General features: G+C 53.3%; 1 protein-coding gene across 1 annotated transcript in view; it reads right to left on the bottom strand.

Annotated features, from left to right (window-relative positions):
• Positions 1-3,980: 3,980 nt before the first annotated feature.
• Positions 3,981-22,024, bottom strand: part of SCN4A (sodium voltage-gated channel alpha subunit 4) — a 118,342-nt gene continuing 100,298 nt past the window's right edge. The window contains exons 18-25 of the mRNA XM_077806049.1: positions 19,702-19,875; positions 17,521-17,643; positions 15,973-16,251; positions 13,902-13,955; positions 12,829-12,966; positions 11,178-11,282; positions 7,052-7,322; positions 3,981-5,173 (exon numbers count right to left, since the gene is read on the bottom strand). Of these exons, the coding sequence (XP_077662175.1) occupies positions 3,981-5,173; positions 7,052-7,322; positions 11,178-11,282; positions 12,829-12,966; positions 13,902-13,955; positions 15,973-16,251; positions 17,521-17,643; positions 19,702-19,875 (2,337 nt within the window). The remainder of the gene's footprint in view (positions 5,174-7,051; positions 7,323-11,177; positions 11,283-12,828; positions 12,967-13,901; positions 13,956-15,972; positions 16,252-17,520; positions 17,644-19,701; positions 19,876-22,024) is intronic.

Genomic DNA, 22,024 nt, shown 5'->3' with positions numbered 1-22,024 from the left:
CCTGCCAGGGGGTAGGGGTGTGGATAGGGGGCAGGGCAGTCAGGGGACAGGGAGTGGGGGGCGGAGATTGGATGAGGGGGATCCCGGGGGGGGCAGTTAGGGGTAGGGAGTCCTGGGAGGGGGTGGTCAGGGAACAAGGAGCGGGGAGGGGAGGTTGGATGGGTTGGGGGTTCTGAGGGGGGGCAGTCAGGGGGCGGGAAGTGGGAAGGGGCAGATAGGGGTTGGGGGCCAGGCTGTTTGGGGGGCACAGCCTTCCCTACCTGGCCCTCCATACCGTTTCGCAACCCCGATGTGGCCCTCGGGCCAAAAAGTTTGCCCACCCCTGGCATAGGGTCTGCGGCTCCAGGTGCATCCCCACTGCACGATGACAGGGCTTGGACCTGAGTCACAGCAGGACTTGGGCTCTGACCTCCCCTACCCCAGCAGGGACCCAGGAGCTGGCTGACCCAAGTCAGACTGATTTGTGTGTGGACAGAAGTGGGGACTTGGGCTCAAACCTGAGTCAGTCCTGGGCTTAGTGTGCCATGTAGACACACCCACAGCCCCCTGGAGCAGAGCCCTGTGCTCTGGCCTGCATCAGGGACTCTGCAGGGTAGGCCTCTCCGCAGCTGTGCTGTGCTGAGCCAGGCCTCCTGGCTGTGTGGAGTGGGGCAGGCTGGCTGGCTGAGGGGTGGTGAGAAGCTACGGCAACCGGTACTCAAACGTTAGCCATGCAGGGGCTGAGTGACCTGCTAGTTCCAAGTCCTGAAGAATGAAGCTACTTGTCTAGTCCTCCCGCCCTCCCCAAACCCTTTCTCTTTTAAACGGACCTGACAAATTAAAACACTACTAATGGGGGGGCCTTCAAGTACCCAAGTTAAGTAGCTCAGGGGAATGGGGGAGCCTCGGGTTTGCAGGCCAGCAAGTGATGTATGGTGGATTGGACCCCAAGGGGTTAATGGGAATGTTGGCAGCTGATGTAACACAAATCGGACACATTTCTGAACAGGCTTGATCATTTCCAGTTTTTATTTTAAGAAATGTACAAAGAGAAATTGCACTAGTGCATTGATGGAAACTCCTTGGCATTCTTCCACTCCTGCCCAACAAGTATGTGCGGGCGACAGCGGCTGTAAAATATGTTTGGTTGCCAGTACTGCACCCCCTTTCTCCACGGATGTTCACAGGTAAACACACTTGAAACCATCGTCTCAAGCACTGAATAGCTCAGGCGCCTGCCCCATCGCCCTGAGCACGCTGAAATCACACTGATGAGTGGAGAACTCTGTTGTCTGCAGCAAAGATGCTCACCCTGCCACCCCAACCCCCAGGAGGATTTGAACCCTAGCTGTCTGCTGCTGGTTCGAGGCAAGTATGCTCAGCGGACGAGCCCGCAGGACCCTGGGTTAGGAGAAATTGCCCTTTTTCTCCTGGAAGAGCGCCTGGGAAAGTTATTGGGGACAATAACCCGGACAAGGCCCGTCAGGAAGGACAATAACTGTTCATTAACAGCAGGTCTCTGCTGTGGGAAGCTGGCTCCCAGCCTCGTTGCTACATACTGTGGGTGGAATCGCAGCCCTGGTTAAGTCAGTGGCAAAACACCCATTGGCTCCAACCGGCCGGGATTTCCCCCTGCTTGGTTCCTGAATTGCAGTTGCAACATCCAGCAGGAACGAGACCCGATGGGAAGGAAGAACAGTTCTATCAGCACAGAAATCATGCAGGACCAAATCCCTGCCTGCCTCCAGAGGGGCTCCCAGCTGCTGCCTGGGGGTGCTGCAGGACACAGTCCTGCCTCGTTCCATGCCATGGTGCCCCGGCAGAGTCACTCTACAGCTGCTACAGGAAGCCACTGGAATAGACGCACCAGCAGCCACACAGCCCTGTGCAGGGGACCTGCGTGCAGGGCCCTTGTGTTCAGTGAATCCTCAGGCCACGTCCCTGCCTCCCCCGACCTCCTCCAATCCACTCACCCTGGTGCTCCGGAGGAGCTGGCTCTCCACCACCTTCTGCCCCCTGCAGCAGCACCGTTCCCTTTGCTCCCAGGTGTGCATGCCCACGCCAGCGGGGAGGGGAGGGCAGGAGTCACAGCTTGAGCCTGGTCCAACGAAGCTTTTGCCATTGGCTTCAGTAAGGGCAAGTTCAAGCCATACAGCTCCAGCCCAACGCGTGGGCAACCTTGAGCCCGCGAGCGGTCCCATTGGAACCCACTGAGCAACTCCCAGGCTTAAAGCTAAGCACGGGCTGGGGAGTGATTTGTGGGAGCAGGGGAACGCACCGAGACCTGTGCTGAGTGTGCACGCGCAGAAACAGCTGCCATGCTGCCCCCATGCTCACTGCCTGCCGGGGAGTCGCTAGGAGCTTGGCCTGAGCTGGGCCTGCAAGATCAGGCCCCCACTTCCACAGGAGTCTGGAAAACAAATCTCTGTCATGAATCTAGAGAGGGCCCAGCTGCCCAGGGCTGGCTAGACCCAGGGCCTTCATGATGGCCACTGGTGATGCTCCGTGTCCCTTTGGCACCTCTGACACTTCATCTGAAAAAGAAACTGAACAGAGTGAACGGAAGAGGGCGACTCCATTAGCCAAAGGTGAGCAGGCTCCAGTGTATCTAGTACACAGCTCGACACCAGATGGTATGGCTCTGAGCAAATCCACAGAGCGACCAAGACAAAGGATTCGGAGTCAAAGCTAATCAGTTAGGAAGGCCTGTTTTGAAACCCTACCCCATCTGTTTCCACAGCAGAAAGTCCAAGTCCACACCAAAGAGACGTGATAGAAAAGTCTCCCCGCCCCAGTCAGAGGTCACCGTATATGGGAGGAGGAGTTGGCAATAAGATTTAGAAAAGGGAAACAGTATTTCTAAGGTGACTTTTTGCTTTACTATTTTAGGCTTTGCACATATGTTTTGCCCTGATATGTACTATCCTCCTGGAGGATTGTTAATTCATAAGGTGGGAGGAAAGTATTAATCACCAAGAAAGCACACGGTTTTCCGCAGTAGATATCAATTCTGTAAAGGCACCCGATCAAGCAATTCATTGTAAATATTCCAGTGCAACCAAACTGTTCTATTACCTGATCTGGCTCCACATGGCAGCTCGTGACCTGATGGGATCAAAGATTTCCTGCTCCAGGAGATGTGCATTAGTTAAGATTTGTGAAGCTGGACTAGGGGTATTTCTGTAGAGAGAAGTGGGAATATTTGGGAACTAGTTCCCATACACCATATTTTGGTGGCTATTTTCCTTTCACATAATCTAGTTCCTAGACTAAATGGGAACCCAGAAATGCAGCATGGAAATAAATAGTTTGTATTCCTACTGTTGAGAATTGAATGCTTTCTGGTTTAGATGAGTGTTCTGAAAAACTTTAAAAGCTGGCATTTAACCCTGAGAATATAGCTGCAGATTTTTTTTAAACTATGCAAACAAATCTTTAAGACATAATTGCACTTTTACTGTATATAACAAAAATCCATAACGCCTATTCAAATATTCAAAAGAAAGGTGCTACCTTTAAGACATTGGAGATTTTTGTTCACAAAACCTAGTCATTTCTGCAATTATTTTTAATATTATTTCACTTGGCTCATCTCTCTCTTCTCATTCATTGCACTTCAGGAACAATAATGGGGCAAACACCTCAAGTGTGAAATAATATTAAGAAATAATTTTGAAAATAAAAGGAGAGCCATACCCAGTCGTTAACTTCTGAAACACAGCGCTACCATGGTTCTATCGTTTTAAAACTTAATGTTTCTCTTTCACCAGCAATAGAGAGATTTCACATTTACCTCAGAAGAAAAATACTCAACGCCGCAAGGCGCAGTGAATTATAAAACCTGTAATGAATACGAGGTTCTCCTGAAAAAGTTAAGATGGGTCTGAAATATGGTAATATGGCATTAGCTCAAATGTCTAGCGAGAGGGACACGGGTGCGTTCTTGCAGAAGAGATACAAATGGAGTCTTTGTAGGATAGGAAGATGAAAAGTGCTTTCCGTTATACTAACGACTCTTTCACCTCTCGCTCCCCATCCCTTTTTTTCGCCTCACTAGGAGCAGCTCGAGTCTCTGGGCTTGCACCTGGCACAAGAGCCAGGCCTGGGGCCATTTCCAGGTGTGTATCACTGTTCCCATAAATCTCATGCATTTTGTCTGCGATCAGTCCTTCTTTTTCCAGCGCTCCCTCTGCAAAGGCGCCCTCCTCTTGACTATGCTTGTACAGATAAGAAGCCTGTTTCATTGACCGCTTTAGTAAATACCTTCGGAAGGCTCTTTGGATTTTTATGGCACAGACTTCCTCGTGCTTCCTTTTCAAAGTCGTAGTGATGGGTTCATAGGAAACCTTGGATGGGTTGGCAGCCATGAATTTCTCCTCCATTGTGGCTTTCAAGCCATCCATTTCCCCAGAGTCACCCAGCACTTCTTTAGTCAGTGCAAACAGAATATCCAGACAGTGGATTTTATCTCCGACAACCATTGGTAAATCCATGGTGATTAATTTAATCTTGTTTGGTTTGGCAATCTTGAGTGGCTCTTGCAAGGTGTCTACAAAATCCGACAGCACGTTGTACGCGATAAACTGGGTGGCATCTGGATCAAATTTCTCCCACGTTTCATAGAACATTTCAAAGTCATCTTCGCAGAGTGGTTCGCTGCTCTCCTCTGTAGCCACGTTGAAGTTTTCCAGGATGATGGCGATGTACATGTTCACAACAATCAGAAAGGAGATGATGATGTAGGTGCAGAAAAAGCAGATGCCAATGGATGGGTTGCCGCAGTCTCCTTTTACCGAACTTCCAGGATTCTCCAAGTCCGGGTCGCAGTCTGGTGGGCCACTGTTCAGGATAGGGTTGAGGAGACCATCCCACCCGGCAGACGTCGTGATCTGAAACAAGCAGATGATGCTGTTCCCGAACGTCTCAAAATTGAAGATGTCGTCGATCCCAGACTCCTTCTTGACGTAGGCAAAGTTGGACATCCCGAAGATGGAGTAGATGAACATCACCAAGAACAGCAGGAGGCCGATGTTGAACAAAGCAGGGAGAGACATCATTAAAGCAAACAAGAGAGTCCGGATTCCTTTTGCTCCTCGGATCAGCCGCAGAACACGCCCAATTCTTGCCAACCTGATCACCCGGAAGAGGGTGGGGGACACAAAGTACTTCTCTATGATGTCAGAAAGGACGATACCTGAAAAGGGTGATAAGAAGGTAAGCGTGGCTTGCTGCATGAGCTGAAGTAGGGAAGCAATGGGTAACCTGCTCTGGATCTAGATGCACCCTCTGTGCTGGAGAGCTGAATGCTTGTGAAGGCAAGGGTGCTTAGAAGAGGACCATAAACTCACATGGGCTGGAAAAGGTCTCAGGAAAGTTCCCTAGCCAGTGCTGCTGCACAATCCTACCTTCCCTGTGATTTGCCATCCAGCTGCCATCTAAGAATCTACCACGTCCCATTGCTGCTTGCCCCATTGCCTGACGTGTTTCATGGTTAAAAGGTTTTGCTTACTGCTTAGTCTAACCCTTACTCTTTGCTGCTGCCCCCTGGTACTTCTCTTTTGCTACGGGCGACAATCATGCTTTAGCCCCTATTCTTCCACACAGGGAGAAGTGGGAGAGGCTGGTGAGCAAGGACGGTGCGGCAGTTAGGGCAGTAGCAGTGGATTTGAGGTATTCTGGGCCATAGACATCCTGTGTGATCTTGAGCCTCATCTGCCTGTCTGTAACGGGGGGAACTGCCCTGCGCCCCAGAGGTGTTCTGAGGATACCGTCCATGGGAACAGGTGGTCCTTATTATTTTGAATGTATGAGATTATCTAAAACAGCCTCATAGTGCATATGCAAAGATTAAAATATAGCCAACTCATTGCTAATGAGACATGCCCTCCCAGAAACAATGAGCCCTCCCGAGTCCTTGCTGCACCCCAGTCCATGCTATAGGGGTGTGCCATACAGTGCCTCCTGAAGAGGGGAGCAAGGGAGCCCTCTGTGAGGTGCCTGGGGTTGCAGACAGACCTGAGCCCCTTGGAGAAGGGGAGGTCTGTCCATGTAGAATCCCTTTATGCGTGGAACCTGGGGAGTTGCTTTGGGCAAGCACCTGGGGTAGGATTTGCAGGAAGCCCTTTAGGGTGCGCACTCAGGAAAGGTTTTAATGAGCACACAGGAAGGAGTTTTTTAGGGTGAGCACCTGGGGCGCAGGACCAGGTTAAGGTATAAGCACAATGGACCCCTGCTTATAGTCTGGAGTCATGTGAATCTCAGCTTTAATATATATAAATAATCATGTTTCTAGCTCTCCTGGTTGTGAAGAAAGTCTTGAAAACATGCGCTGAGCACGAACAATGCAGCGACAGCTGTCTGAGTCTGCAGACAGCCTGAGACAATTGCTCTAAAAGGGGTGAAATGTCCCATGCATCCCTATGGGCTATTAACTCTGAAACCTACTGCTTTGGGGGCCCTGCCACCCTCTCACCTCTTCTGGGATGACTGATGTTTGTAGGGTGTCCCCACACCGAGTCCTCTATTTGGGGAAGGGGTCAGGGTGGAAATGTGTCCTCCCTCCTATGGGGTGGACTTCTGCCCACCTGAACAGCACTCAGGGGAGACCCAGTCTGTCCAAAGAGGAATGGTGGTGGGTTTCTCCAAGGGGCTCATAGAGGGTGTCCACTCCTACCACCACTCCAGCAGGCACAGGAACAGTGGCAGAGCTAGGGCTCAAGGGCAGGGCCATGGGTCTCCCAGGTAGGGGGGTGCCACCAAACCCATATTTCCCATCTAGCCATTTCTTCTCTATCTTTCAGAGTAACAGCCGTGTTAGTCTGTATTCGCAAAAAGAAAAGGAGGACGTGTGGCACCTTAGAGACGAACCAATTTATTTGAGCATAAGCTTTCCTGAGCTATAGCTCACTTCATCGGATGCAACCGATGTAGCTCACGAAAGCTTATGCTCAGATAAATTGGTTAGTCTCTAAGGTGCCACAAGTACTCCTTTTCTTCTCTATCTTGGTTGCTACAGAACCCACTTGGTGGCTTGCCTGAGTCAATGGAAATGCAGCTGGCGGCTGGCGCTTACCTCCGATGGAGAGGATGACCACCACAAAGTCGAAGATGTTCCAGCCAATGGTGAAGTAGTAATAGCGCAAGGCAAACATTTTGAGCAAGCACTCGCCCGTGAAGATGACGATGAAAATCATGTTGATGTTGTAGAGGATGTTGATTTTAGTTGGGCTTTGGTCGTCTGTTTCAACCATCATGGTCACCATGTTAAGACAAATCAGGACCATGATGATGATGTCAAAAGCTTGCTTTGTCACAAAGTCAAACACCAGCCCCTGACATTTGTTCTTTAATACGTGGAATGTGGGTGAACATGGAGGCAGAAGGGCAAGCCAGGAGGTGGAATGGTCACACAGGGCACAGCGGAGAATGAAGACAAAAACAGAAAGAGAGAGAGAGAGAGAGAGAAACAGTGTTTAGAAGAGGACAGAGACCCATCTGTCTTATCCCTTGTGCAGTGTGATCATGCAACAAGGATGTGGGCCCAGAGCCTCCCATGGGAGTTAGGTACCTAAATATCTTTGAGGATCTGGGCTGTGCTGCCTGGAGATGCTGTAGGCCCCTCACCCGCTACTGAGGTCAGTAAATGTTGCAAGATGGAGCCTAGCTTGCACATGCCGATGTCTCATATGCTATGATGTAATATTGACATGTCTCCCAAGCACCAGGCTCAATGACTGGGCCTCCCCACGATGGATCATTATTGAACCCTAATTAACGCCAGTTGTTCATCATGGCAAAAACGGGAAAGGTCATCTTTTGAGTTACGGGGAGGGACTGTCTTTTAGTTGACAAAGTTGTGGGGTGAAAGAGACAAGCTTTCAAGCTACACAGAGCTGTGACACTCTCAGGACCTTTCCCAGACCTGAAGAGGAGCTCCATGTGGCTCCGAAAGCTTGGCTCTTTCACCAACACTAGTTGGTCCACTAAAAGACAATCCCTCCCCATCCTTGTCTCTCTAGTATCCTGGGACTGACATGGCTACAACAACACTGCAAACAGCATTTGAGTTGTACCTTTTCAAAAAAGTCAGTCACAATTGTCTAATTATTAATTACCCCCATTTTCCATTCTGGGACTGTTAACAGCTGCCAGGAATAGTGCAAAGCTGGGGATTTTCATAAGAGCTGCCACACTGGGTCAGACCAACGGTCCATCTATCCCAGTATCCTGTCTCCAAGAGTGACCACTTGAAGAGCTTCATGGGGAGTGCATAGAACAGGCCAATTTTGGAGCGACCCACCCCATGTCTTCCACTCCTGGCTTCTGACAGTCAGAGGTTTAGGGAGACTCAGGGCATGGGGTTGCATCCCTGGCCACCTTGGCTAATAGCCATTGATGGACCTATCCTCCATGAACTGATTACTTCTTGTTTGAACCCAGTTATATTTCTGGCCTTCACAACATCACCTGGCAATGAGTTTCACAGATTAGTTGTACAATGTGGTGAAAAAATACTTCCTCTTGTTTGTATTAAACCTGCTGCTTATTAATTTTATCGGGTGACCCCTGGTTTTTGTATTGTGGGAAAAGATAATTAACAGTTCTCTCTTCCTTTTTGCTACACCAGTCATGATTTTATAGACCTCTGTCTTATCCCTCCTTAATCGTCTCTTTTCTAAGCTGAATAGCCCAAATCTTTTAAATCTCTCCTTGTATGGTAGCCAGGCCAGATCCTTGATTACCTTTGTTGCCCTTCTCTGAACCTTTTCCAGTTCCACTAAATCCTTTTAGAAATGGGGCGACCAGAACTGCATGCAGTATTCAAGGGCTGGATTTAGAGAGTGGCATTGTGATATTTTTGTCTTGGTTTCTATCCCTTTCCTAATGGTTCCTAACATTCTGGTCGCTTTTTTAATCGCTGCTGCGCACTGAGCAGATGTTTTCAGAGAACTCTCCAGTGACTCCAAGATCTCTTTCTTGAGTGGTAACAGCTAATTTAGACCAGTGGTTCTCAACCAGGGGCCCGAGGCCCCCTGGGAGGCTGCGAGCAGGTGTCAGGAGGTCCACTAAGCAGGGCTAGCATTAGACTTGCTGGGGCCCAGGGCAGAAAGCCGAAGCCCCACTGCCTGGAGCTGAAGCCGAAGCCTGAGCAGCTTAGCTCTGCAGGGCCTACTATGGCGTGGGGCCCCGGGAGTTGCCCTGCTTGCTCCCCCTTAATCCCAGCCCTGGCTTTTATATGCAGAAAAAACAGCTGCTGTAGCACAGGTGGGCCGTGGAGTTTTTATAGCGTGTTGGGGGGGTCTCAAAAAGAAAAAGGATGAGACCCCCTGATTTACACCCCACCATTAGAAGCACTTAACCATCCTCGGCACCTTTGAAAATCTGAACCTGAATGCTTGGCAGAGCCAAATGTGCAGCAATTCCCGGGGAGGTAAAAGGCCAGAGGTGAAATCCTGCTCCCAGGGAAATCAATGGGAGTTTTGCCTTTGGCTTCAATGTCGCCAGGATTTCACCCCATACCCAAGCCTGAGCAAATCCTGAGCATCATGGATTTTGCCACAAAACTCATTGGCCATGATGCACATCAAGCTGTAACTCTGACACATATCTGGGAGCGTCACATGAGGCTCATGCAGAAAGGAAAACACATGCACTACGAGAAATTACAGTTCAAAGATGGAGCAGTGACAGAATCGTGTTTGCTAGAAAGAGAACAGCGGCAAGCCGTTTGGAAGTTTTAAGGAAAGGAAAACTTAAAGAAATCCAAACGAGCAAGTGATTTATGAAACTGGTAACAGGAAAAGGAGATTTGGGAGATAGTGTCACAGGAATAACAATCTTTCACATCGCCCTTTTCATCAAGAGATCTCAGAGTGCTTTACAAAGCACATCAGTATCATTATCCCTATTTTACCAGTGGGGAAACTGAGGCACAAGCCGATGAAGTGACTTGTCCAAGATTGCCCAGCAGGCCAGGGTCAGAATTGGGATGAGAACTGGGTCTCCTGGTGACTGCTCTAGCCACCAGGCCACACTGCCTCTTCCCCTTACAGACCTGATGGACTCAGACAGATTCAAAATTCAAAGAAAGTGGCATTTTTAAAACCGCTGCCACTCTCACCATTCCAACAAACCAAGGGGCTGTGCTCGCAGTCCCAGCAGAGCCCTTCTGTCCTAGCAGCATTTGAAATGGCTGGGGACACCTAACACGCTCAGTGTGCGCACTCCAATGCGTCCTGCCAGATGCCCACACGTCCTGGCTTGGCCTCTAGAACAGCACGGGCCAAACTGGTTTGATCTGATTTGTGGGTTTTGAGCCTTCTGGGGAGAAGCTGCCTGCTCTCCCACAAGTGCTCCCTGATCCCCTTGGCTGCTCAGAGGGGTCACCACATACCTTCCCCTGTCTCCTGGGCTGGGGGAGCTGCCTCTCCACCGCTAGCCATTGCCCTCCATTATCACTGCCCTGCATCCTCCCCACACCTTTCTTCCTCCCTCTCGCCTAGGAACCACGGGCAGGGGAATGGAATCACCTGGGCTGGAGGCTAACCAGGGCATGGGGCGAACACCCTGTGCTTGTGAAAAGGGCTACCGGACGATGGGTGGGCAGGATGCTGCGGGCACGTCTCAGCAGGAGAGCTCTAGCACCATGGGGGGCCATGGGGAAACCTCCCACCTAATGGACTCAGCATTTCCTGGAGGTTTCCTCTCCACAGGGCTGTTTCTGGGAGATGCTGAGTGCCCCCCACCCCAATGCACTGAGCACGGTCAGCTCCCAGCGAGGAAGTCAGTCCTTGGCACTTCTCAGGGTCAGGTGCTTGGCAAGTACTCAAACAAGTACTCAGTGTACCTGGGTCAGGTCCTGGCCCCTGGGGGGTAAGCCCTCAGTCAGAGAAGGAGACCATAACAAAAAGAAAGTGGTCTATGATGCATTAAATACTCCACTCGTACTGTATGGCTGAAGGGCTTGGGTTCCCAGGGCGCTCGCCCAACGTGCTGCCTCTCTGAAACTCCAGTCCTGGCTGCTCGTTGCCAGATGTAAAAGCCCGGAGCTCTTTGTGGAGTGGTAACAGTGATCTGAGGTGCATCACAAAACCCGATCCCCCTGCTGGACACCTGGCCCCGGCTCACGCCTGTCGGCACCATTTCTGCTTCTAAACACCCCCTCCCACTAGCTCTCAAACACTTTTAACGTGCCATACATGGGGCCTGGGGATTGGCTTCTGGGGCTTCTTTGATCCAAGCTTTTTCATGGCGTTGTAGTATTTCTTCTGCTCCTCCGTCATGAAGATGTCCTTCCCTCCAAAGTATAAAAGGAATCGCCATTATTAGACTTGGATACATTTTGGTTTTTAACAAGCATCAGCACCAGCTTCCAGTAACACTGGGAGGAATTTGCTGCTCCTGGCAAGTCTTGGGGCTTGGGTACACTACAAAATTAAGTCGACGTACAGCTACTGCAGTGATTAAAGCAGTGGTTCATGTCCACACTATGCTCCTTCTGTCAGCGGTGCATGTCTTCCCCAGGAGCGCTTCTACTGACTGCATTGTGGGGCGCTGACAGCTGGAGTCTCGCTGCCCCAGCCCTGGTGCTGACAGCCAACAGGCGATGTAAGTAACGCAGTGTCTGCACGGGCGCTGCATCGCCCTGACTACATTGATTTAAGCGCTACACCCCTCATGGGGGTGCAGTTATTAGGTCACGGTAGTGGGTGACTTACATCGCCAGGGCACCGCTGCAGTGTAAACACTGACACAGTGAGGTTGACGTTAGCTGCCTTACGCCCACCCAGCTCTGTAGTGTAGACCAGGCCTTGCTCTGCTGGGAGCAGCTTCTCCTCAAGTTCAGACTCCCGGTCCTCTGTCTTCTAGAGTCTTTTCTGCCCTGCTTTTCTTTACTCCACCCAGGAATGGAGCTTGCTTTAACTGCAGCCGTGTTTTAGCCAGAGCTACTCGCAGTGGCTCATGTCTCTTTCCTTGGAGGATCCCACCAGCTCAGCAAACCCTGCTGGCTCCTGAATCCCAGCTGCCCTCGTGCTTCCTAGCCTGTCTGGAGTTCCCCATAATCTTCTAGGGATTTTCCGAATGGAAGCAGCTCAGTGTCATCACCCATCACCCGGCCCCTCCTTCCCCGCTCTGAGTTTCCCCAAGGGGGGCAGGGGTTGCCCATGGGTCCCACCCCTGGAATCTGGGGTTCACTCTGAGACCAGCTGGAGTGTAGGGGATCCATGGGTGCTAGGGCACCATCCGCCTAGGGGCTCAGTGCCTCCACAACAGCCCTGAGTGCCCAGTCCCAGGCCCCTGCCCCCCCAGCGACCCCAGCAGAGCACCGAGGGCCAGGCCTGGCAATGCTGATGCTTCTGGGCTCAAAATCAAATAGAAAAGAGACTCCCTCTCTGCACCTTCTTTGGTTTTTCTGAGTACTTTCCAGGCCCCCTTTACACACCGTAAATGAGAAAACCCCTGGGATGTGACTTCTCAGGTTCCTGTGAGGAGCTCAATTAGCAACCCCAGTGATCGGGAAGAGTGGGCACCAGCATGGCAGGGAACTGCCCAGGGGACTCTCAGCTCATGCGAAGCAGCTCCTCTGCCCCTAGGCTGGGTCTGCTCCTGTGTCTGACCTCCCACTGTGACCCCATGCCCCCGGGTCTGCACCCTCGCCCAGGAGCTGCAATTCGCTGCCCGCCGCAGGGCGCTCCTTCCTGGCCTGCCTCCTGAAGCTCTGCGCAAGGAATAACTGCAGGGCAGTGCTCTGGGTTAGCAGGAGGCCGGACTAGCTGATGCCAATGGACCTGTCCAGATCTCCGGGGCCACGGGAATGCCAGGAGCCCAGGCGGGCCAGGAGATACTTATCTTTTTCTTTTGTTGGTTGAAGTTGTCGATAATGACACCGATGAAGAGGTTGAGGGTGAAGAAGGCGCCAAAGATGATGAAGATGACGAAGTAGATGTACATGTAGAGGTTGGTCTCATACAGCGGCTGTTCTTCAATCTGAGTGGGGAGAAGGGGATGCATGAGTGCAGGGCACAGCCCACTCCCCAGGCATGGGGTCACTGCTGCACTGCAGGGGGCTGGGAATGCTGAGAACCCAGCCTCCCCCGACATGGGAACCTGAGGTGCCTCCATGCCCAGAGCCTGCTCAGAGGTGGACTAAGATTTATTGGGGTCCCGGGCACAATGAACAAAGAATGCCCACTGCTCCTCCTCTTCCCCCAAGGCCCCGCCCCCGTCCAGGCTGGAAGCTGGAGCCAACCTGTGGTAAGAGCTGCCCAGGGAGCCTGGTCCGCTCTGGGGAGCCCCGGACCCTCCACCTGCTGAGACGCTCCGAAAAGCTCCATGCCGCAGAACGTCAATCTGCCCCGGCTGCAGATGTCAAGAGGGAAGGTCAAGAGCAGCTCCCGGGATGGGGGGACTGGAGGGCTTGGCTACAGGAAAGAAGTGGGGACACAGGGTGGGGGGGACAAAGCTTCTGTCCCAGAAAAGAAGGGGAGATCTGACAGTTTGGGGTCAGGTTGGAGCACTTTTTGGGGAGCTGGTTTCTGGGGACCAGGCTGGGAGTGCTGGCAAGGCAAAGGGGAAGGGTGGCGCCTGCAGAATGTGTGATCAATGAAACATCAGACTGTGTCCTGTTCCCATAGTTCGCTGCTCAGCTATGGGACAGGGTGAGAGCTCCACCCCTCCCTTCCCGGCTCCTCTGCCCCCCACCTGCCCGAGCCCCCCAGCTGGATCCTAACCAGCTGGGGCCTGGATCAGCCTGCCAGTGCCAGGGGGCAGAGCACAGAGAGAGTGCCCCTCAAAGCCCTAAGCAGGCCCCAGGGCCATGCTGAACCATGGAAGGCAGGGCTCCTTGTCCCAGCATGCCCTGCGAAGCCAGGCATGTCGACGAGAGAGCTGCAGTACACGCTCCTCTCCCTGTGTCACCTCACCTCGCGGGAGTCCACGGCCGCATACATGATGTCCATCCAGCCTTTGAAGGTGGCCTGCCGGGACAGCACAGAGCAGTGGAGTCAGTCCCCAGGGGAGCTCAGCACATTGGCTGCTGAACATCTGGCCCCTGGGCTGTGGAATAACCAGGCTTAAATTCCTGTCCTAACTCAGGCAGATCAAGGATGTAAGCCTGGGGCTTCTGCATCCCTCAGAAGTGTGTTAACCACGGGGCTCTCACAGGGTCTAGCACAGCCTCTCCCGCTTGGACCAGAGATTCCAGCCGAGATACGAGGAGCCTTCCCAATGAATGGGTCGCTAAAACCGAGACTTTTCCAGGGGAAGTTCCCCCTTTGACGAATCGGCATTCGGACAAAGAAACCCTCACGTCGAAAAATTCCCAAGCAGCCTGGCATGGAACAACCAAAAGCCCCACCCATGCTCCATTCGGGGAGAAGCTACACTGATCTCTGGAGATGGCACTTTATGTCTGTCTGGGGAGCCAGGAAAATTGCAGTGTCACCCAATGGGGCAGGCTGGTGTCAGCCACTGAGCTGGGCCAGGAGCTGTCTCAAACTCCAGCTTTGCTAAACAGAAGTCTAGCTGACCCCTCGGCTTCCCAGTTAGCTTCCAGGCTGCATTTGTACAGCACACAGCTGACTGATCACTGCCTAGGTGTTAACCTGTAGCACCTGCTCCTGAGTCTCTGGAAATTCGGGGCGGGGAGGGTTGGACCATTCACTTCACCAGGAGCTGGAGGGGCGTGGTGTTTGTGACTGAACAAAAGAGGGTGCATGTCTCGTTTCCTGCATTAGATGGCATGACGCTACAGCAGGGGAAGCTGAGCACCAGATGGGTGATCAGCTAGGGCGGCACTGTGATGTGATTGTGCCCACTCAGTTCCCCTGGATGCAGGGGGAGTTCCCTAGGCCCAGTCACCGAGCAATCAGACTTTATTTAAAAACAAGGCAGAGGAAACTGCAGCGTTGAGAGGGGGAGCAGGCAGGAATCTCCGTGGCAGGGAGATCAATTAGGCTGCAGAATCGTCTCCGTAAGGCCAAAGAGGAACTAGATTGGACAAAGCATTAGAAGTGTTCTCAAGGGAAGAACAGACTGGAGATGAACTGCAAGATCTACCAGCTCTTGTCCATCTCGGACGCCTAGGACTCTAGGACAGCTGTCTCGTACCTTTTGCTCTGAGCGTTTGTTCCATCACTTGACTAGGGATTGGTCTTTTGCTCCCTTAATAGTAATGGCCGCAATCATCCTACTTCCTTTAATAAAGAATGGTGTGTTAAATCCCTGTCCTGCCCACCATACCCCACATTCTCTGGTAGCTCCCCAGTTCTACACGCCATTCTAGAAAGGATTGTCAATGGCCTAGCTAATTAGTGAGCGTAACTCCTTAGGGCGCAGTATCATCTGCACAGGTTGACTGGAATAGGTTCACATTTTCCAAGCATTCCTTTACCTCCTCTCCAATGAAAGCTAATTTCTGCTCATGGCCCCATGACGTCTCACCTGTTCCAAGCTTTTGTGTGTGTGTGTGTGAAATCTAGATTTTGGAATTAAGAGGCATCATGATCCAGTGGACTGGCAGCTGGCTTGGCAGGCAGGAGACCTAGGCCTTGATCCTCGAAGGTATTTAGGCACTTAATTGCCATTGATTCCAAAGGGAATTAGGCACCTACATGCCTTTGATGAGCTGAGCACTGGGTGCCAATCTGACCTGTAGGAGGTGACCTTGGGCAAGTCCCTTCCCCTTTCTGTGCCTCAGTTTCCCCCACCCCTTCTGTAAAATGGGGCTAATCATTTGGTCCTATCTATTTTTCCTGTAAGCTCTTTGGGGCAGGGACAGTCACTCACTCTGCACTAGCACAGCGGGGCCCTGATCTTGGTCAAGACTCTAGGTGCTACTGTCAGGTACATAATGATAAAATAAAGCCCGGCAGCCTGGAGGTTAGGAGCTGCAGGGGAGCCTCTCGCTCGGCATCTGACAGCTGCTCCGGCTGGGGAGCTGTGCCAGCCTGGGGTTACCTCAGGCCAAGAGCTGCTGCACGGCGGAGTACTTACCACCTGCAGCAGGGACAGGTAGCCCAAGCCCACGTTGTCGAAGTTGACCTTGACGTTGACCCAGCGCACCTGGTTGGTGTGGAGCAGCGCCAGGCAGTCGCTTTTGTTGTTCACCTCGCTGATGTCAAAGAGCTCGTCCGTGGTGGTGTTGATGCACCGGTAGTACTTCCCCGCAAACAGGTTCACCCCCATGATGCTGAATATCAGCCAGAAGATCAAGCAGACCAGCAGGACGTTCATAATGGAAGGGATGGCACCCAGCAGGGCGTTCACCACCACCTGCAATGGGAGGGGAGAGAGGGCAGGGCTGGCCTACGGGAAGCGGCTCGGGACTTCGCGCGGGACAGTTCTGTGGCTGGGTGTTAGCTCTGCCGCTCGGACGGAATTACAGGTACCCCTCACCTGGGAGCAGCTGCGACTCCTCAAAGCCACCTGGACAGTTACTATGCTGCAGGTGCAGTTACCTGGAGTTCCTGTGTGAGGCACAGCCCACCACGGCCAGATCTGAGCCTCCCCACTCCACAAAGCCGAAGAGAACACGGGATGCGCCGCCCGGGAGAGATGGGACCTTGTCTAGCTGGAACGGGACTGTCTACACTGCGGTCAGCGATGTGATTGCAGCATGTGCAGACATACCCGCACTGGCTCTGATGTAGCTAGATAACTGAGTGCCAAGAGCAGGAAAGCCATGGCAGCATGGGCGGTTGCACAGGTTAGCAGCATGGCCTCCTGGGCCTGCGCCCTCCTCTTCCATTTCGAAGCTCTAGGCTGGCACTGTGGGGGAGAGAGGAGCAGGCAGGGGGCCAGGCACATGCCAGGTGTGGTGCAACCTAGGGCTGCACTTGGAGGGCATTAAAGTTGGAGCAACTGGGCTTCAAAGAGTGAGGCCCAGAGGAGAACATCTCCCCAGACGGGCTGCGTTACCCCATGCACCACCAACGCCAGCTGGAGAGCGAATCCGAGTCTTCTGAATACAATTTGGGGGCCTGGCCCCTCTGTGCCCACCCTGCCCTTCCCTCAGCTCTGTGCAGGGAGCCACCAGCCTGGCAGGAAGTCCTGTCCCCTGCCCTCTGTGAGCACTCCACGCTCCCCATCGCTGGGTCTGTAGGGGAGCGATCCAGTGTTGCCCACTCATGGCGAGTCTCAGGGTAGTTGAGGGTCTTGTTAAAGTTCCAGCTCCTGGAAGCTGGTGATTTCATGAGAGTTCTCAGCTTTCAGTAAAGAAGCAACATGTCTAGCCCTTGCGATTGCAGAGAAAAGCTTCAACATGTGACCCCAAAAGAACAGCAAAGGAACTTGCCAAAGTTACTAGTTTTAGAATCTCATGATTGTAGGTCTATCTCCAATATCCAAAGGCTGCGTTTTGGCAATGCAGGCAGCCATTTCCTCTGAAAAGCCCTTTCGAGAAGCGCCAGGGCATAGCTGGCTCTGTGGCCAACACATTGGTTCTCTAGGCCCTCACACCAAGAAATACCTAGCGGCTCTGGGTCTACCAGGTGCCAACAACCCGGGGTCACACCCAGTCAGGAGGCCTGGCAAAGGACCTACCCTCATGCCTTCGAATCTTGACAGAGCCCGCAGTGGTCGCAAAGCCCTCAGAGTCCTCAGCGATTTGATGGCGCCCAGTTCAGAATAGCCCAGCCAGTTTGCTGTCAAGCTGATAATGGAAACCTTGGGAGAAACCCAGAGCCATTAGCAGGGGCGCTGATGGACCTGAGGCAGCTCCAGAGGAGATGGCAACTTGCATTGGCGCTGACGTCCTCTGTTCCCAGGGGGATGCTCGACCCCTGCACTGCCCCAGGCCCTGCCCCCGCTCCACCCCTCCCCCCAAACCTCCACCCCGCCACTTCTCACCCCTGCTCTGCCCCAGGCCCTGCCCCCACTCCACCCCTCCCCCCAATCTCCCACCCCACGTCTTCCTGCCCCCTCCCCTGCCTCTTCCTGCCCCTGCTCCTTCCCTGCCCCCTCAGCACCTCCTGCACGCTGGTTGTGGGGGGTGCAGGTGCTGGCAAGGATGGGGAGGAGCTGATGGGCAGGGAAGGAGCAGGGGCAGGCGGGAGGTGCTGGCGGGGAGAAAGGCACTGATCCATGGGGCTGCCGGAGGGTGCTGAGCACCCACTACATTTTTCCATGGGTGTTCCAGCCCCGGAGCACCCATGGAGTCGGCACCTACGGCAACATGCTGCCTTCCCCTGCAGGGCCCGCACCTCATTCCCCATCCTCGATGGACATTTCCCACCCGGAGGGTTGGCGCTCAGAGGCTCAGCCCGCTGGTTACGGGGTGAGCCTGGGGTTCAGGGGACCCTGCTTCTCCGCACATGCCATGAGTGACTGTGGGCCAGTCTCTTGGGGGCGACCTACACAGCCTGGGCACCCTAGGCGGTGCGTGACGCTTGTGTTAGGTGCAAGCGCTGGAAGCTCCCTAGAAGTGGGGGAGGCCACTGGCGCCTGGACAGTGGCCCTGCCTCCCGCTCCGCCCTGGGGCCCCCCCACTCCACCTTTTCCCCTGAGGCCCTGCCCCCACGCCGCCTCTGCCCCCAGGCCCTGCCCCCTCTCTGCGTCTTCCCCCCAGGCCCTGCCCCCTCTCCGCCTCTGCCCCCAGGCCCTGCCCCCTCTCTGCGTCTTCCCCCCAGACCCTGCCCCCACGCCGCCTCTGCCCCCGGGCCCTGCCCCCTCTCCGCCTCTTCCCCCAGGCCCTGCCCCCCACTCCGCCTCTTCCCCCAGGCCCTGCCCCCTCTCTGCGTCTTCCCCCCAGGCCCTGCCCCCTCTCCGCCTCTGCCACCAGGCCCTGCCCCCCACTCCGCCTCTTCCCCCAGGCCCTGCCTCCCGCTCCGCCCTGGGGCCCCCCCACTCCACCTTTTCCCCTGAGGCCCTGCCCCCACGCCGCCTCTGCCCCCAGGCCCTGCCCCCCACTCCGCCTCTTCCCCCAGGCCCTGCCCCCTCTCTGCCTCTTCCCCCCAGGCCCTGCCCCCACTCCGCCTCTGCCCCCAGGCCCTGCCCCCCACTCCGCCTCTTCCCCCAGGCCCTGCCCCCTCTCTGTGTCTTCCCCCCAGGCCCTGCCCCCTCTCCGCCTCTTCCCCCAGGCTCTGCCCCCTCTCTGCCTCTTCCCCCCAGGCCCTGCCCCCTCTCCGCCTCTTCCTCCAGGCTCTGCCCCCTCTCTGCCTCTTCCCCCCAGGCCCTGCCCCCTGCTCCGCCTCTTCCCCCAGGCCCTGCCCCCTCTCTGTGTCTTCCCCCCAGGCCCTGCCCCCTCTCCGCCTCTTCCTCCAGGCCCTGCCCCCTCTCCGCCTCTGCCCCCAGGCCCTGCCCCCTCTCTGCATCTTCCCCCCAGGCCCTGCCCCCTCTCCGCTTCTGCCCCCAGGCCCTGCCCCCCACACCGCCTCTTCCCCCAGGCCATGCCCCCTCTCTGCGTCTTCCCCCCAGGCCCTGCCCCCACTCCGCCTCTGCCCCCAGGCCCTGCCCCCTCTCTGCGTCTTCCCCCCAGGCCCTGTCCCCTCTCCGCTTCTGCCCCCAGGTCCTGCCCCCCACACCGCCTCTTCCCCCAGGCCATGCCCCCTCTCTGCCTCTTCCCCCAGGCCCTGCCCCCTCTCTGCCTCTTCCCCCAGGCCCTGCCCCCTCTCCGCCTCTTCCCCCAGGCCTTGCCCCCTCTCTGCCTCTTCCCCCCAGGCCCTGCCCCCCGCTCCAAATCACAGAGATGCTCTTTCCTGCTCCATTGCTCGAGCAGCAACTTACATCCACAATGAGAAAATCGAGCCAGCACCAGGCGTTGGTGAAGTACACCTTGAAACCATAGGCCACCCACTTGAGTACCATCTCGAGGACAAACACATAGGAGAAGATCTTGTCAGCGTACTCCAGGATGATGCGGATCACCTTCCGCTGCTCAATGTAGATGTCTTCAAAAGCCTAGGAGAGGCGCAGAGCTAGATGAGTCGGGCTTCCGTGAGACGGGCTCCCAGCAGAGGGATTCACGGCTACAGTGGGACAGGAGAGCAGCAGCCGGACTAAGGCCTTTCTCCTTTTGCTGCATTTAAAGGGTTCTGGTGGTTTTGGGCCAGATTTTGAAAGGTAGTTGGGCACCCAAAGGTGCCAATGAAATCAATGGGAGATAGGCGCAGAGGGCATTTGAAAATCCCACCGAGTGCCTATTTGCATCTTTAGGCACCTAAATACCTCTGAAATTCTGACCCCTTGGAGCCTATGTCCATTGACAGTGCCACTCCTAAGTGCCCAAATCACTTCTGAAAATTGGACTCAGGCCCCTAAGTCACTTAGACACATATGAAAATGTTACCCCCAGAGTTGCAGAGAGGAAGATCTCAGGAATGCAAACAAGGACTTACTTTTGCAGCCCAGATGTATTTAGTCCAAATACTTAAAGGGGAACCAAAAACAAGCTGAACCATTACTTACTGTCTGACCAACTTCAGATCATCACTCAGGCACTAGGATAGCAAAGCAATAACCAGCTGCTAACGCTAAACCAATCAATACAATAATCTTGTCTAATGAGTGTCCCCTGACAGCCAGGGCCACAGAGCTGATGAAAAGTGATAAAACCATCTCCTTAAAATCAAGCCACCATTACAAAAAAGTTCTCCGGCAATGCTGAAGAGTGGGTGGTATTTGCCAAAGGGGGAATGGACTATACGCCCTGCAGCTCAGCCACCTGAGCAGACCCACAGTCATTTAAGACATTCTAGGGGGATGGATCTGCAAAAGCTGTGTTTGGTTCTGACACCAACTTTCAAAGAGCAGGGCCCTGGGGCAGTGGAGAGGAAGGGTGTCTCCTGGAGCTTTGGGAGTCCCTAGGAACAGCCAATTTTGGGGCCATTCGAGGCTTTTATAATCTAGGTTGCAAACCTTTGCGGGTTACAAAAATCCCTTCCAAATGGGAACAAATGAAATGAAGTTTGCCGGAGTGTGCGGGAGTTGTGAACAATCTCATTTATTCATCTAAATGGATCATTAACACTGAACATAAGAACAGCCATACTGGGTCAGACCAAAAGATACTAGCCCAGTATCAGACCAAAAGATATAGCCCAGTAGCCAATGCCAGATGCCTCAGAGGGAATGAACAGAACAGGTAATCATCAAGTGATCCATTCTCTGTCGCTCATTCCCAGCTTCTGGCAAACAGAGGATAGGGATACCATCCCTGCCCATCCTGGCTAATAGCCATTGATGGACCTGTCCTCTATGAACTTATCTAGTTCTTTTTTCAACCCTGTTATAGTCTTGGCCTTCACAACATCCTCTGTCAAGGAGTTCCACAAGTTAACTGTGTATTGTGTGAAAAAATAGTTCCTTTTGTTTGTTTTAAACCTGCTACCTATTAATTTCATTTGGTGACTCCTAGTTCTTGTGTTATGAGAAGGAGTAATTAACACTTCCTTATTTACTTTCTCCACACTGTCATGATTTTATAGACCTCAATCATATCCCCCCTTAGTCATCTCTTTTCCAAGCTGAAAAGTCCCAGGCTTATTAATCTCTTCTCATATGACAGCCGTTCCATACCCCTAATCATTTTTGTTGCCCTTTTCTGAACCTTTTCCAATTCCAATTTTTGGAGATGGGGCGATCACGTCTGCACACAGTATCCAAGATGTGGGTGTACCATGAATTTATATAGAAGCAATATGATATTTTCTGTCTTATTATCTATTCCTTTCTTAATTATTCCTAACGTTCTGTTTGCTTTTTTGACTGCTGCTGTGCATTGAGCGGATGTTTTCAGAGAACTCTCCACAATGACTCTTAAGATCTCTCTCTTGAGTGGTAACAATTAATTTAGACCCCATCATTTTATATGTATAGTTGGGATTATGTTTTCCAATGCACATTACTTTGCATTTATCAACATTGAATTTCATCTGCTATTTTGTTGCCCAGTCACCCAGTTTTGAGAGATCCTTTTGCAGCTCTTCACAGTCTGCTTAGGACTTAACTATCTTGAATAATTTTGTATCATCTGCAAATTTTGCCACCTCCCTGTTTATCCCTTTTTCCAGATTGTTTATGAATATATTGTATAGGACTGGGCCCAGTA

The sequence above is a fragment of the Eretmochelys imbricata genome, chromosome 27 (assembly GCF_965152235.1).
Source record: "Eretmochelys imbricata isolate rEreImb1 chromosome 27, rEreImb1.hap1, whole genome shotgun sequence".
In the NCBI taxonomy this organism is placed as follows: Eukaryota; Metazoa; Chordata; order Testudines; family Cheloniidae; genus Eretmochelys; species Eretmochelys imbricata.
The sequence above is the reverse complement of the archived record's forward strand: the minus strand, read 5'-3'. Positions and strand labels throughout refer to the sequence as shown.